Raw genomic sequence first — 14,671 nt, 5'->3', positions numbered from 1 at the left:
CACAAAGTTTATTAAGTTACCTTGACTCACAAATATTCATTCTTCCACAACTGCTCTTATGAATAATTTTTCTTGATTCCCTACAGCAATTTGCAAAGTATTTGAAAGTACTCTTAAACTTAAGTACTTATTATTATGCTATAGGTCTATTGCTCAGTCCCCACAACAATTTTTAACATTTTTAATCCATTTGATTAATCTATTCAATTATACATGTCTAAAATAATTTAACTGCCTGAAGAGTTCATTCTTTTATCACAGCTGGCCACAGGTTGTGTATCCTTGCTGGCCAGTGACAGCATGCATCACTGCAGCAGTTTCAGGGCATTCATCTAGTCAGAAAGGAACACAGAAGGGAGAAGGTAAAGGAGAAAACCAAAAAAAATATCACAGAAGAGACGTACAGGAGTCAGGATGCAGTAGTTCTGTTCCTCATAGAACAGCCTGTTCTATATGTGAAGCCATATGTGCTTCTAATAAAAGAATAACAGATTTTGAAGAGGAAATGCATCTTTAAAGTGCTTTTGTTTCTGTTAACATACACTCACAATAAGAAGAGAAACTCAGCAGTAAACAAGAGATAGTCATAAAGTGATGCTTGTAGTCTCATGCAGAGGGAATTTGGTACCAATTTGCCATAAGACAGCACAGAAAAGGAAAGCTTCATTGCATCTTCACAACTAGAAAAATTATACCATTGTTGCAAGGGAATGGAGAAATTTTACTTAGTGATAGCTTAGCAATATTCCTTCAATATCTCTTTAGGAATAAATGTAACAGTTGAATATATTAACACCTCCCAGTATGCTGGAGATACCCATTAGAGGCAAGTCTAGGAATCCTCCAGTTTCCAGTCAAGTACTACTAAACACGGTTAGAAAAATTATTTTCAACAGCATTTTACATCAATCCAGATGACTGTGCAATATTCATATGGTTAAATTCTGACTATTATACTTTCTACTTAGTGAGCAACTCTATCTTCAGGTGTTATGGTTAGATCTGAAAAATTTTATCTGTACCTTTCAAGAGGGCAAATCTCCCAGTGAAACCAAGGAGGTAGAGAATAAAATAGAGCAAATTTGTTTCTAGCTTTATGTAGCACTAAAATTAAGGGGGCACTTCCTTCTGGCATTCAAATAATGGCTGTTATTTCCAGAAAGTACTGTAAACTATAGCCAGAAAAGGACATTCCTCCCACAGCATTCTCCTAGGGAACCTGGTGGCTCATGGCATAAACAGATGTAATCTTCAGTGGGTTGAGAACTTGCTGCATGGCCTAAGCCAAGAGAGCAATTAAATAAACACAGTCAATGCAGTTAAATCCAGCCAGTCACCAGTGCTGTTCCCCAGGGCCCAGTTTTGGGGCTGCTCTTGTTCAGTATCTTCATCAGTGATCTAGATGAGGGTACTGAGAGCTTCCTCAGTAAGTTTGCCAACAAAACCAAGCTGGGCAGGAGTGCTGATCTGCTCAAGGTTGGGAAGAATCTGAAGAGTGACCTGGACAGGCTGGATCAGTGGGCAAAGGCCAATAAAATGAGGCTCAATAAGGCCAAGTGACAAAATACAAGTAATGTATTGTCACACAAAAAAACCAACCCTTGCTGTGCTACAGGCTTGAGGAAGAACAGCTGGAAAGCTGCCAGGAAGAAAAGGATCTGGGGGGGGGGCTAGTTGACAGCTGGCTAAACATGAATCATCACTGTGCCCAGGTGGCCAACAGGATTCTGGCCTGCATCAGGAACAGTGTGGCCAGCAGGAGAAGGGAAGTGATGGTGCCCCTGTACTCAGCCCTGGTGAGGCTGCACCTCCAGTCCTGTGTTCAGTTCTGGGCCCCCCACTACAAGAAAGACATAGAGCTGCTGGAGTGAGTTCAGAGAAGGGCAACCAAGCTGGTGAAGGGTCTGGAGAACAAGTCCTGTGAGGAGAGGCTGAGGGAACTGGGAATGTTTAGTTTGGAGAAGAGGAGGCTGAGGGGAGACCTTATTGCTTTCCACAGCGACCTGAAAGGAGGGTGCAAGGAAGTGGGTGTTGGCCTCTTCTCCCAGGTAACAATAGGACTAGAGGAAATGCCCTGAAGTTGTACCAGGTGAGGTTTACATTGGATAGAAATAAATTTCTTTACTGAGAGAACAGTCAGGCTTAGGAATGGGCTGCTCAGGGAGATGGTGGGATCACAATCCCTAGAGGTATTTAAAATCTGTGTAGGGGTTCACAAATACAGGATTTTATTAAATTTATGAGCTTCTAATCTTTCAGATCCAGCCTCAAGACTGTCCTTTCCCTCCAGACCCCCAATTCCGCTAACAGTCTTAAAGCCTGGAAACTGATCTCATTCACAATCACATCTCAAGCAGGAATCTGAAGAGAGAGAACTTCAAATGGGTAAAGTTGGAAGCCCTGACTTACATTTTAAAAAAAGTTGTGCTTTCATCATCTTCACCAGAAAACTAAATTTTTTTATTATATTTTGAAAAATTCAAATATTCATAGAATGCTTTACATTTCTATATAGCCAAGCACACAGTTCCAGTTTAACACATACAGGCCCCCAAAAGGTGTGTTTTTTTTATCCAAAGCAAAATTCTAGAACTTCACGTTTCCATTAACTACAAGTCTTCTTGTGTTACTTCATTTCACTGTATTAAAAATGTCTCAATACAAGAACAAAATACTCTTGACAATTAACATTTTCTTTGAAAGCATAAACATATTAGTTCCTTCAAATACTGTGATGAAATTAACAATCACTTCTCTACAGCACAAAATGTGCATATATTTATAGTATATCCAGTCTTCACAAGTATTTTTGCTGAACCTTGCCCACTGCAGCAGCTCTCTGACTGGGCACACAATATTTTGAATAAAATTGAAGATAAAACTAATTGTACATGTATCAGTAATCTCTATATTTTTTCTCTGCAATTTATTCCTCTGTAGTTCTCTACAGTGACATTTGTAATAAATAACTTTTTAGGCCAAAAAAGAAAAATCCTTTCCTATTTTTTCTATAGCAAGCTAGAACTGAAGAAGATCAAAGACTACATTCCAGTTCCAACTACACTATGCATAGACAATAATTGATGGTTACTATACACATTTTACATGAAATTTCTTTATAGGAGGGACATTTTACAGCTAATCCAGATTTCATGCATCACAGTGAAAAATTAGTATCAAAAAACCCTAGAAATAATTTATTTATCCTGAATCATAACATAAGCAGTTCAAGAGGTTCCCACTTACCTCTAGCAAGAAACAATCCAATAATTCCAGCAAAACCTATCACACCAAGCCTTGGATAAAACCCAGCAGGGGGGTTTTGAAGAAATTCATAGCCCTCTGAAAAGAAGTCAGAACAAAGTGCTCTTATGTAACGTGAAATTGTTTTTGCGCTAAGGAATCATCAATATGTGCTGGCAATTGTTACAAAACATAAAGAATTATCAAAACACATTTAACTATCATGCACATTTTAGATCTGCTGGCATAAAATTCAAAGCCTTTGAGATTTTCTTAGTGACACATGAATGAAACTGAACACTGTATTGTATTTACCAATTTTCATAGAAGCTTTTGCCTTTGCTCGTGGGCCATCTGTTTTGTTTTGCTCTTTTGCATTTCGATTATATCTTTTCCAAATTAGTGCTAAAAACCTTTGCAAAATGGATTCTTACATTTTTGTGTTAACAGGAATTAGTTTCAGTAAAACACTGTACAAAAAACAAATCACAGAACAAAGGAAAGACACAGAATAAACAAAGCTCACTCCAAGATGGGAGTCTGATGGGAGAATGGAAAACTATGAAAAACCTTTCAAACACAGGAGTTCAAAAGACTGAGACTTAAGTTTATAGAAAAGAGTCACAGTATCTGAAATGAGCTCTGCTCAGCATCTATGCTCAGGCCTGAAAAGTTTAAGTGTGACAGGATGCTTCCAAAACAAACAAAAAAGCCCAAACCAACAACCAAGGAACTAAATTAAAATGAGAAGGTTAAACATTGCAAACAAAAGACCTAACACTTGGGACAAGTAATAAACATTGCAGGAAGTTCCAGTTACTGGGCTGGGTCAAATAAATACCACTGACTGGGAATAAATTTTGAGTCTTTTTTTCATTCTTTTCCTCTATAACTGTCATTTTTAGTGATATTGGTGACAAAGATGCAGGTCTCAGAGCTTAATCATTTAGAAATGTAGTGTCATAATGACCTACAAAGGAAATTTAAACATATAATGCAAATAAAGAAGTTAAATGCATCAGACATTACATGTATATAGTGATGCTTAGTGGAACTGCCTTTTAACAGAAGATATAGCACAGTCCTGCATTTTAAACTATTTAAGAAAACTAAACTGATTTACCTCTACCATGCTCAACAGCTTTTTCTAATTTGGGCATAGCTTTGTCATAAAGTTCCTAAAAAAAAAAAAAAAAAGAAAGAAATGAAAACAACAGTAAATAGATATCAAGTATGCAAAATATTAAATACAGATTGTGACTGAGCTGTCAAAGAAAAAAAAAGTAATAGAAAAAGGGCACTGGGTCTCTAACATGAGTTCTCTTTATTCCCACTTCCACCCTTTACCTAGAGGGCTATGCTTGCTCCACATTAAATTTGGCATAACGTACGGCTTCTTCTCTGACTAGTTTTTGGACACAAATGAAATATAATACCTCAAAACACAGAAGTCACCTTCAGTATTTCATTGAGTCCCTGATTAGGTAACTGAAACTCAGGATTATCTCAGGTTTCTTGGTGTACATAGGTATCGCAGAAGTAGGTGAGTTGATGCAAAGGAAGGAAGTACAGCTGTAATAAACTCCCTTCTAGCACTTCACAGCAGTACCAGACTCCTTCTGCAAGGTGATAAATTCCACTTTCAAGAGACTACCTTTGGCTGAAAAAACTGCACTTTTGAAGTGACTTGGAAAATGAGACATTCATACAATGTCCAAGGCAAATAATCAAAAAGCACTGCATCAACCCCACAAACTAGTTCTAGATTTTCTTCTCAGATGGACAATATGCAGGAAATAAAGAACTCGCACTGCCTTTCATAAAAGTGAAAAAAAAAAACCCAACACCTCAATATAAGCAACCCTGCTAATTGTTATTATGCTAACAGTCCTTTGGAGAGGCAGTGTAAGACTGTTGATTAGGGAACAAATTCATAAACATGTATGCCCCCAGCTAAAGCTGAGAATGATCTCACAATCTCACCTGAGCTGGATCTGTGCAGAAGTGAAAGCATTTGCTCAGGATGCACACACAAGGGGTGTGATATCCTTGGAATTTTCATTTCCTCACTGGCAAGAGTGACTTGAAAAACTTGTCACCAAAAAAAAAAAAAATGTGCTGGCATGCAACACAGGACATAACTCTCAGTAGATGTTGGTCTCATTAAAGTCGATAAAAACAGAACATGCTTCAAAGACTCCAAGAGGCTAAGTCTGAGCTTCTGTCACAGCCTACACGTAACTGGCTCATTTCTACATCTGTGTTTTGAACTGACTTCCTACTACAGTTAAGCAAGAAATTTTTTAAAAATAAAAAATATATAAATGCCTATAATAACATAACCAATTTTATTTTCATTATCCTGGGTTATGTTTTTGCTTTTCAAGATAACCAAAACACACCAAAAATGTTATATTCCTCAACACAGCAGGGGGAACCAAACTATCTCTGACAGTTAAGCAAGCAAGATGACCCCAAACCTATAAAGTTGACATGTCTGCTTCATAAAATGAGTCAGTAAACCACTGCCAGGAAATGACTTGTTGCATGTGAGCAGAAGAGTACATCTTATGTAAATGATCAGCACAGAGACAAAAAAATAAAGGAAATAAGACAACAGGCCAATGAGACACAAAGCACTCTTCAAGCCTTACCTGCAGTCAGTCCAACTGGGCAACTAACCTCTTGTGGTAACTAACAGCTACCACAAGCAACCAAACAGAGCCCATGGATCTAGGAAGTCAGAGCTCTAACTACTTTAAAACTAACTCTTTTAAAACTAACTCTAAACTAATTAACTCCTTCAAATCTGTTGTCAGTACTTCTGCTGGTGGCACTTTAGAAACACAACACTAAACTGAGCAGCCCTGAATGTTTCTGAAAAAAGGGTTTCAGTACTGCTAAAGGTTTGTACCACAACACACAACATCGAGGCAGAAAGGACACCCTGATCTGAACAGTTCATCTTCCTTTTGATAAAAATAGCCTGAAGCTTAAGAGGATTCAGAGCAGCCACAGAGCAAAGTACAGGATCACATAAAGCTGCTAAGAGGCAACCAGATGACAAGGATACCCTTGCTTCAGAATAAGCCTCAACATTTGCTGTGTCAAGAAAGACCAAGAAAGTCCTCATGACTCCAGTCTCACATCAGTAATTTAGGCTTTGATTACAAATATCTTGGTTCTCCTCTATGCTCTCATGACATTTGTTTACTTAATGGCTGGTTAGTATAAATATACTACCAATAAATTATAAAATAAAGCTTTGGGATAAATTCTGGGGGTCAAGTTTGCCACTGAGAAGTGGCCTGAGATTTTCTCTCTTCTGAAGTCTTAAGAATATTCCTTTCTTCAGCATTCCAGTTCAGCAAATACTGGTTTATTTTCTGCAGGATTGTGCTGTGCCACAGTTGCAATGAGGAAAAATATAACCTCTCTCCTGACTTCAACAAGTCACTGGACAGTACCAAATCCGGATAGCCCTAGATATCTTTAAGCTGAAAGTTTCTTTAAGTTAGCAATCTAAGCTTTAGTTTATTTTCATTCATTTGGATGGACAAAAAAGTGTAAAAGAAGAGGTTTAGTTCAGCAGATAAGTAAGAAGGAGCAACTGGTTTTGCATGAGGGGTAAAATGAACTGTGGAAAATCTTAAGTCATGCAGCATTTTGGAAAAATACTTGTACTGCTACTAACTTTTGCTTTGCTGCTATTTATTAATTCTGTTTCTAAAACCAAAATTGCAGCTCCACACTTAGCACTGAGACAGTACCAGATGTGATAAAAAATCCATCATACCTGACACCAGGCTGTGTATGGCTCCATGACATGCCGTAAATGAGAAACCCCCTCCTCCAATTCGGTTCTTGGATTCTCCACATATTTAGTCTCACAAGCTGGAGAGGAGTAGAGTGACAGCTGTGAATATTAGCAAACAAGAGGTTAAAAACAAAGCTGTAATTGTGTAAATAGGTCTTCAGGGCATGAACAGTCTAACCAAAAAACACCTAGCACCGTGCTTACTACATAAACAATGCATAATAAAAATTCAGGCACAGCTGTGAGCCAGACATTATGAGCAAAGTTTAATTATATACTATGATGAAGATGACTTCTAATTGCCATGCAATTCATCCATAGCTCCTATATTATCCAAGTCACAGGTTGTAAATTTAATATTAAACTAGTTTAATAAGACTTTTAATCATAATTGTAAAAAATGTTTCTGGCCTTAATCAGCCCTTCTGGTTCCCAGTTAACATAATAAATGTATTACAAGTCTGAAATCACAATTGATCATTTTCTGTATTTGCACAAACCATCATTAGACAGCCTAAGTAGCTTCTAACAAATAACATCTTCTAACAAAGTTGTTTGTTATTGAGCAGGAAAATGGTACAACATCCCAATGTTGCTGTCACTAACTACATCAGCAACTGACAGCATTAATAGCACCATGAGGCTGAGCAAACAGAAGCAGTAACATCCATCTGAAGAGCAATGAACACTGTCACATGATAAATATTAAAACATCACGTTTAGTGTTTAGCATCACAATGTACTTATTACAATCACCTGAACATATTTAAAATTGCATCCCAATTAAAAAAAAATATCAATGCCTATACTGTTGAAGATGAACAGCAAAGTTCAGATCAAAACTTAGTGAGAATTCCTAGCACTTATATACTACACTGAAGTTTGGGATAAAGAACTTCAATTTATCATGAGCTACTAAATGTAGTATAAATGTGGTATAAATAAATAAATATAAGTTCACATATATTTTTCCATGAAACTGTAGCTAGACCTCTTTTCAAGGTAAGTTGGAAAACAGCTGTATCAATCTTGTAATCAAAACGCTGCTATCCATAAAAAAGCATAGAAACTGTCAAATAATTTAGAAAGTTGTGCAGTTGGACTTTTTTAAAGCAATACTTTAAAAAACAAGCACTACAAGTCTCATTTCCTTAGAAAATCCAGTCATCTCTGGAAATCATAGTCACAATCAGTTTAACTTTGACCCTCCTAGAACAGCCAACCTTGGCACAAGGACCAAAGTCTCCAAGACAAGGAAACTCCCATACATTTTATCAAACCAGACTGCTGACAGTAGAGCTCCCAGCTAGGCAGCCAAAACTCCACAGCTTCCACATTCTGCTTTGGTGAAGCTGATGGGCAAGCCAATTATTCAGCACACATGTAACTTCAAACTGCTGCCTAATTACTGACTCATGCCAGTGGTGGTGTAGGGCACGCGACAGCCCAAGCTAAGGTTACTTCACTGGGGTGAAGCCAGGAGACTGCTTCAACTATTGATCCTCTCATATGATGCAAGTGACCCATGCAGACAACTTAAGAAAAAAAAAAAAAAAAGACCTAAGTATATACAAAAATAAGTTTCATGTAGTTTTGGTGCTCAGGTAACAACGCTTTAGCTTGGGCTGAAATATTCAAAATTTTTAAACAGCTAGAAATGCTCATGGATACACAGCTCTGCTTGGCTATGAACTGCAAACATTTTTTTATGTTGGAGATTGTTAAAAGCATACACAACAATGCTGGTGAGACTACAGTTTGACAGGGTATTCTAAAGCTCTACTTGTGATATAATCATGAAATTTACAGGATCTTAGAGAAGCAAGGTAACGGGTTTTATTATCACTACCTATCAGATTGCTTAGGTCTGAATGCTGTAAAGAAGGGGAAACTGATAAAATCCTGTAGGCTACAATATCAGATTCAAAGCATTGCCAGACAAGAATGTTGCCTGAAAAGTAATTACTGTATTTTTAGAAACAAAACCTTTTGATTTGTGTTTTAGTAGAAAATACACATGCAATTTTATTAGAATTTGCCAGTAGTACTAAATAATAAAAAAATACAGTGTTACTTGACTTAAAAGCAAAGCAAATATTCCCAGGGATCTGAAATACGACCAGAAGCAAACTGCTAAGCACAAAAAGGTAATTTTAAAATGAAGAACAGAAGCCTTTAGTGTACAAAAAGGTGTCTTGCATACAAGTAAGCCTGGCACTGTCAAGCAGAGGGCATTAAATGCAGCCCTCAGGTAAAAGCGGCAAAACCACATCAACACCTGTGATACTGAAAATTGAGAATAAAGTTTAAAGGCAAGAATAGGAAGGTTGCAGAAGTGTACCTAAGTGCTTTGACATATCAAAATATAGTGTCTTTCAGCATGTATTTCCATAGAGATAGAAAAGCACTGGGGTTCTAACCTACTTACCTCCTCAATTTTCAGCACGTCCTTTTTGGAAGTCTCCTTCTCCGAAGAGGAAGCATAAACCTGGATAGAGAGCAAGCCCAAGCTAACAGGGGTGGCCCCCAGCCGAATTACCTAAAAATGTTATAAGAAGAGATGCAAGTCATTAAGTTCAAACAAAACGGAAACACATTTAAACACATCCATGTGGACAATGTTTAGGACCCTGCATATGTTAACAGATAAGATATTAAGATGCTAAGAAGTTAGGAGAAAGGGAAGTCAGTTGTACACAATCTGCTGCTCTCAGGAACTTAAATGATAGCATGTAAACTATTCAAATGGTATTCTGAAATGTTAAAGGCTAAAGGAAACAGTAGATACAAATGCTAATTTCATCACTTTTCATCTCTCAAAAACATGTTTCCTCTAAGCTGGAAACATTTTTGTCAACTTTCTCAGCGCAGATATTAGCAACGTTATATTTGTATTTTGAACAAATTTGTGAGTATCTGTAACACCTCTATTTTTTCAGTAGTTAGTACTGGAAAGTTCATTGTTTTATTTCTAGTCATAATCTCCATCTAGATTCTGGGGGGAACAAAAAAAAGAAAAAAAAAAGAGACCTGTAGTTGAAAAGCCTGAGAACATAATCACTGCTTTCTTAAGAATTTCAGGAATGTCTCCTACTTTTCTGTGAGAAATATGAATTATAGCCCAGATACTTGACTGGTTTTGAATACTTCAGATTCAATCCAGTCATACAACATGACCACCACAAGTAAGGTGTATATAATTCTCCTATATTCAGGAATTGGATTTCTTAACAGGAGAAATTGCTTTACCTTAAAAGCCAGAAGATAAAACTCATAGCTGTGCAGAAAAATCAGGCACGCACAGGAAGGATTTTCCAATAAATGCACATCCTTAGTAAGAGCCATGTTTAACTCAAGAAACAGCAGCTCCAAAGGCAAACTTCTCAATGTCTTATATTCACACTACTGCTCAGTTAAACGTGCAGAGTTACAGCAGCCTGTGTTTTGTTCTACCCAGTTACAGAGTGAGCTGATCTTTAACAGCCTGTGGCCACCAAACTGGAGAATTCTGGCTCTGCTCATGGCACCTGTTCCCAGAAGTCCTGTTGCCCACCTTGCCCGAGCTTGGTGGCTGGACACTTGCACCATGAGGTAATTCACCTCACCAATTTGGCAAATTATTAATCCTGAAAAAGAAGTGGAGAGCTTTGTGCAGGGTTAATAAGTTGAACCTATTCATGAAGCAGTCTGACAAACACCAGAGGAACTGTGTGGCCAAGGAAGAGGAGATGAAAATGGAGAAGGCAGCAAGACCCCTTCCTTTTCAGAAGGAGTCAGGGTACATTGCATTGACCTATCTGCTTGTGAAACTGAAACCTTGGTCAAACCTATTTGTCCTTCATACTGTTATAATGATAAATAACCTAGCCACAGGACAATTACTCTGAACTTTGTTTCTGCCCTTAGAAAACAGATCTGAAATTACCCAGACCACATGCTTACTATCTACAGGTCAGAATTTGCAGCTTAAATTTCTTCCACTGCTTTGCATATGGAATATTTATTAAATGCAAACAAAAGACTGCTCATACTCAAAACCAGACTATATAGTTGTCAACCTTCCTGAAAATATTACATTACTTGTAGAGAAACACCACAGAAGTCCTAGGTCATGGGATTGCTTTTCAGAAAGACATAAGGGATCTGATGGATAAAAACGTATGGAAAAACTTGCTTAAAACTGAAGTTTTCCCTCATTTGTACTTATAGACTAGTTATTAGAGCACTATAATGAAACACCACAATGACAGGATCAGCTCTGTTTCACAGACAAGGAAAGACATGAATAATCTTTAATGTCTGAATAAACAAAGACTTTTCACATGCTTTCATACTTTCAAAAGTATAACTCATTATTGGCAACATCTGTTTAGGAAAAATTAATTGAGTCAAGTGTGTTAAACAACAGGTGTGGGTTTTGCTGTTATTCAACATTTAAACTGTTTGAAAATTACCAAAATGTCACCAAGAGAAACAGTGCCTTTAATATTTGAGATCTGCATATAATGAAGCACCCACAGAGTAGCGCCTAAGAATGGAACCACCTTGATTCATAAAAAGTATCAGGGATGGCAGACCTGTTTTCTCATACCAAAAACACTGTATTATCTAAATACTCAAGTGCAGGCATTTTCCAAAAATTTCATATTTATGTTTTTTAATTAGATTAACCTCTAGAAGTGAAAAAGTACCTCTCCTTCAATGCACTGCTCAAGCTGTACTGCAATGGTCTTCTGCATCATCTAAGTTTATAGGACAGATACAACCAATCCTCTGCATATACATATACATACACACACACACACACTATAAAGTTTATTCAGTAGTATAAAAGATTAACTGTTCTACTTTGCTTCCAAAATTGACTTTAGGACCTCATTTTTTAACTTTACATTAACCATATATTACTAAAACACATGGTTTAAGAAAACATTTTGATTAAGCTGTGCCTTCAGTCTGCTTCTCTTACAGATACATAGGTGACACCAAGAAGTAGAGCTGACATTCTCTCCAGGCCATGCTCTGCAATTACTTTAAGTAACAAAAAAAAACCCACAACCCAAAAAACCCAGGATATTAAGTTTATTCTCTTCTCTAGTTGAAGAGCTCAACTTTATCTATAGACACCAGATCACTCATAAGCAAATTCCATTAAACTTGGAGGTTAAAAGACTCATTTCATCTTCCATTGCCTTCCTTTGCTGTATTTCTCAAAGTTCTTAATTGTTAACTGGGGAAAAGGGAAAAAAAAAAGGAAAAAAATCCTAAATCTTACTTTTGCAAAGTAAGATGTTTGTCTTAAAGTAAAAAGCTGCTTCTTTTTCTCATCTTTTTCCATCCCTCCTACTATATCTCAACCCCAATTGAAAAAAAACCTAAAAACCTGAAAAACAGAATCTCGAGTACTTTTGTTTCCCTGAAGCACACAAATCAAGGACAAGACCCCACCTTCCTCTTCTGCTCTGAAGGTGAAAAATTCTGAACGAAGCACTGGGATCTGCCTGACCTCAATGGTTATATAAGAGCAGTATTATGCATAATACCTAAACCCACAGGTTCACATTGAACCCCTTCAATGACAATTCAGTATCACTGATGGAATTCTCAACAATGCTGAGATAAAATCCTTACATAAGAATTCCAGCAATTGCTCCAACATCAAAGTACAAAGGTAAATGAAGTAGGGACAAGAGTAAAGCAATTATAGGCAGCTCAGCTTATCAACATATTTATATATTATCAATATGTGACAAACAGACAAGGCACAAAAGAGAATGAATTTCAAGAATTAAGTGGCACCAGCTTTTATTTACCACTACCAGCTTGAATGGTAGTGTCAAGAATTTGATAGAAACATACAACTTGCTTTTAGCCTGAAGGGATCTGGGGCTATTCTCATCAGATGCAAAAGACCTTCAGAGACAATTATGCAACTTAAGCCAAATCATGTCCCTTCCCTCCTTCTCACCGATTTTGCTGACAACCTACACAAAATAAAGGGAGACTTCTGCAAGGACCCATGACAACTGTATGAATGCATACTGCACTAACACTAACAGCTCCGTGCTGCTATATTCAAAGGTAATTGTACGAAAATAATTTGGTGTGTTTCTTTCTATGCAACATGGATGCAATTTTGAAATACTGAGAGGTTATGCAGCTGCAGCGAGCATAAAATTGGCAGCATGTGATAGACAAAACATGCTAGGCACAGCAGCCACAAGACAAAACACAGAATGGTTTGGGTAGGAAGGGACATTAAAGATGATATAAATCCAACCCCCTGCTAGGACCAGGTTGCTCAAAGCCCCATCCAACCTGGCCTTGAACACTTCCAGGGAGGGAGTAGTCACAACTTCCCTGTGCCAGTGTCTCACCAGTCTCACACTAAAGAATTTCATCCTAATAGAAAGCGGATTTTGGAACAGTTTTAGCTGAAAAGTGAGGGAGGAAAAAAAATTAAAAAAAAAAAAAAATCACACGCCGGTAACACTACCAGGACTTTCACTACCGCGTCTCGTCACCCGAGTAACAAAAGAAACCGATTCAAGCCGGGAAGCGGGAGGAAAGGGAGGGTGAGGGGTGGTCAGATGGGTGGGTGGGTCTCTTCGGGAGCGGACCACCGGCCCGCAGGGTGCCTCAGCGCAAGGCCTCACCGCCGGGCCCTCCTGCCGCGCTGCCGCGCCGCCCCCTGCCGGCCTAGCCGTACACGGGCTGCCCCAGAGGATGGGCCACTCCGCTAACCGAACCGGGTCCCGGAGAGAGGGAAGGAGGGACCGCCGCCTTGCCTCCGCCCGCTCCCCCGGGGCGGGGAGCGCCGTCAAGGGAGCGGAGCTGCGGGAAAACGGGCGGGGAAGAGCGGCAGGCCGCGGGCGAGGGCAACGCTTTCCTCACCTTGAACATGGCGGCGCCGAGCGGGGCGGGAACCACCAGCGGTGTCGCCGCGCTGTGACGTCAGGAAAAACCCACGGGCGGAGAGGGAGGTGGGGCTTCAGCTGAGCCACGCGGCTGGCGCGGTAACCTGGCAACGCCGGGAGGGGGCGTGGCCACGCAGGAGGAGGCCCCGCCCACCCGAGCGGCTGGGCGGAGGGAAGCGGGATGGGGATGGAGATCGGGGCTGGGGCTGGAAGCGTGAGGGGCAGTAGCTCCGTGAGGTCAGTTAGGATTTGGGTGGGGCTAGGAGAGGTCCAAGTAGGGTTCCTGGCCTTTCCCCATCTCAAAATAATAAATTAAACCCGATAAAACTCCCCCTTGGTCCTTGTCTCCATGGATTCTGCAGCCCACCAGGCAGCATCTTCTTCTTGTGCCCAGGTGGCCAAGAAGGCCAATGGCATCCTGGCCTGTATCCGGAACAGCGTCTCCAGCAGGTCCAAGGAAGTGATTCTGCCCCTGTACTCAGCCCTGGTGAGGCCACACCTCGAGTACTGTGTCCAGTTCTGGGCCCCTCAGTTCAGAAAGGATATTGAGGTCCTGGAGCAGGTCCAAAGTAGGGCAACCAGGCTGGTGAAGGGACTCGAGCACAGACCCTATGAGGAGAGGCTGAGGGAGCTGGGGGTGTTCAGCCTGGAGAAGAGGCGGCTCAGAGGAGATCTCATCACTGTCTACAACTCC

General features: G+C 39.5%; 1 protein-coding gene across 2 annotated transcripts in view; it reads right to left on the bottom strand.

Moving 5' to 3' along the window:
- Positions 1-13,997, bottom strand: part of APOO (apolipoprotein O) — a 31,822-nt gene extending 17,825 nt beyond the window's left edge. The window contains exons 1-6 of one of the 2 annotated variants that reach the window (XM_030447774.1): positions 13,955-13,977; positions 13,438-13,462; positions 9,489-9,599; positions 7,040-7,159; positions 4,367-4,421; positions 3,247-3,342 (exon numbers count right to left, since the gene is read on the bottom strand). In XM_030447774.1, coding sequence (XP_030303634.1) covers positions 3,247-3,342; positions 4,367-4,421; positions 7,040-7,159; positions 9,489-9,599; positions 13,438-13,461 — 406 coding nt within the window. In that variant the 5' untranslated portion in view covers position 13,462; positions 13,955-13,977. Of the gene's footprint in view, positions 1-3,246; positions 3,343-4,366; positions 4,422-7,039; positions 7,160-9,488; positions 9,600-13,437; positions 13,463-13,954 lie in introns of both variants that reach the window. The other variant, XM_030447782.1, reaches the window with a different exon arrangement.
- Between the last annotated feature and the right edge of the window lie 674 nt (positions 13,998-14,671).

Source organism: Calypte anna, chromosome 1 (genome assembly GCF_003957555.1).
Source record: "Calypte anna isolate BGI_N300 chromosome 1, bCalAnn1_v1.p, whole genome shotgun sequence".
Taxonomy (NCBI): Eukaryota; Metazoa; Chordata; class Aves; order Apodiformes; family Trochilidae; genus Calypte; species Calypte anna.
Note: the sequence above shows the minus strand (reverse complement) of the source record. Positions and strands in the feature narration are given on the sequence as shown.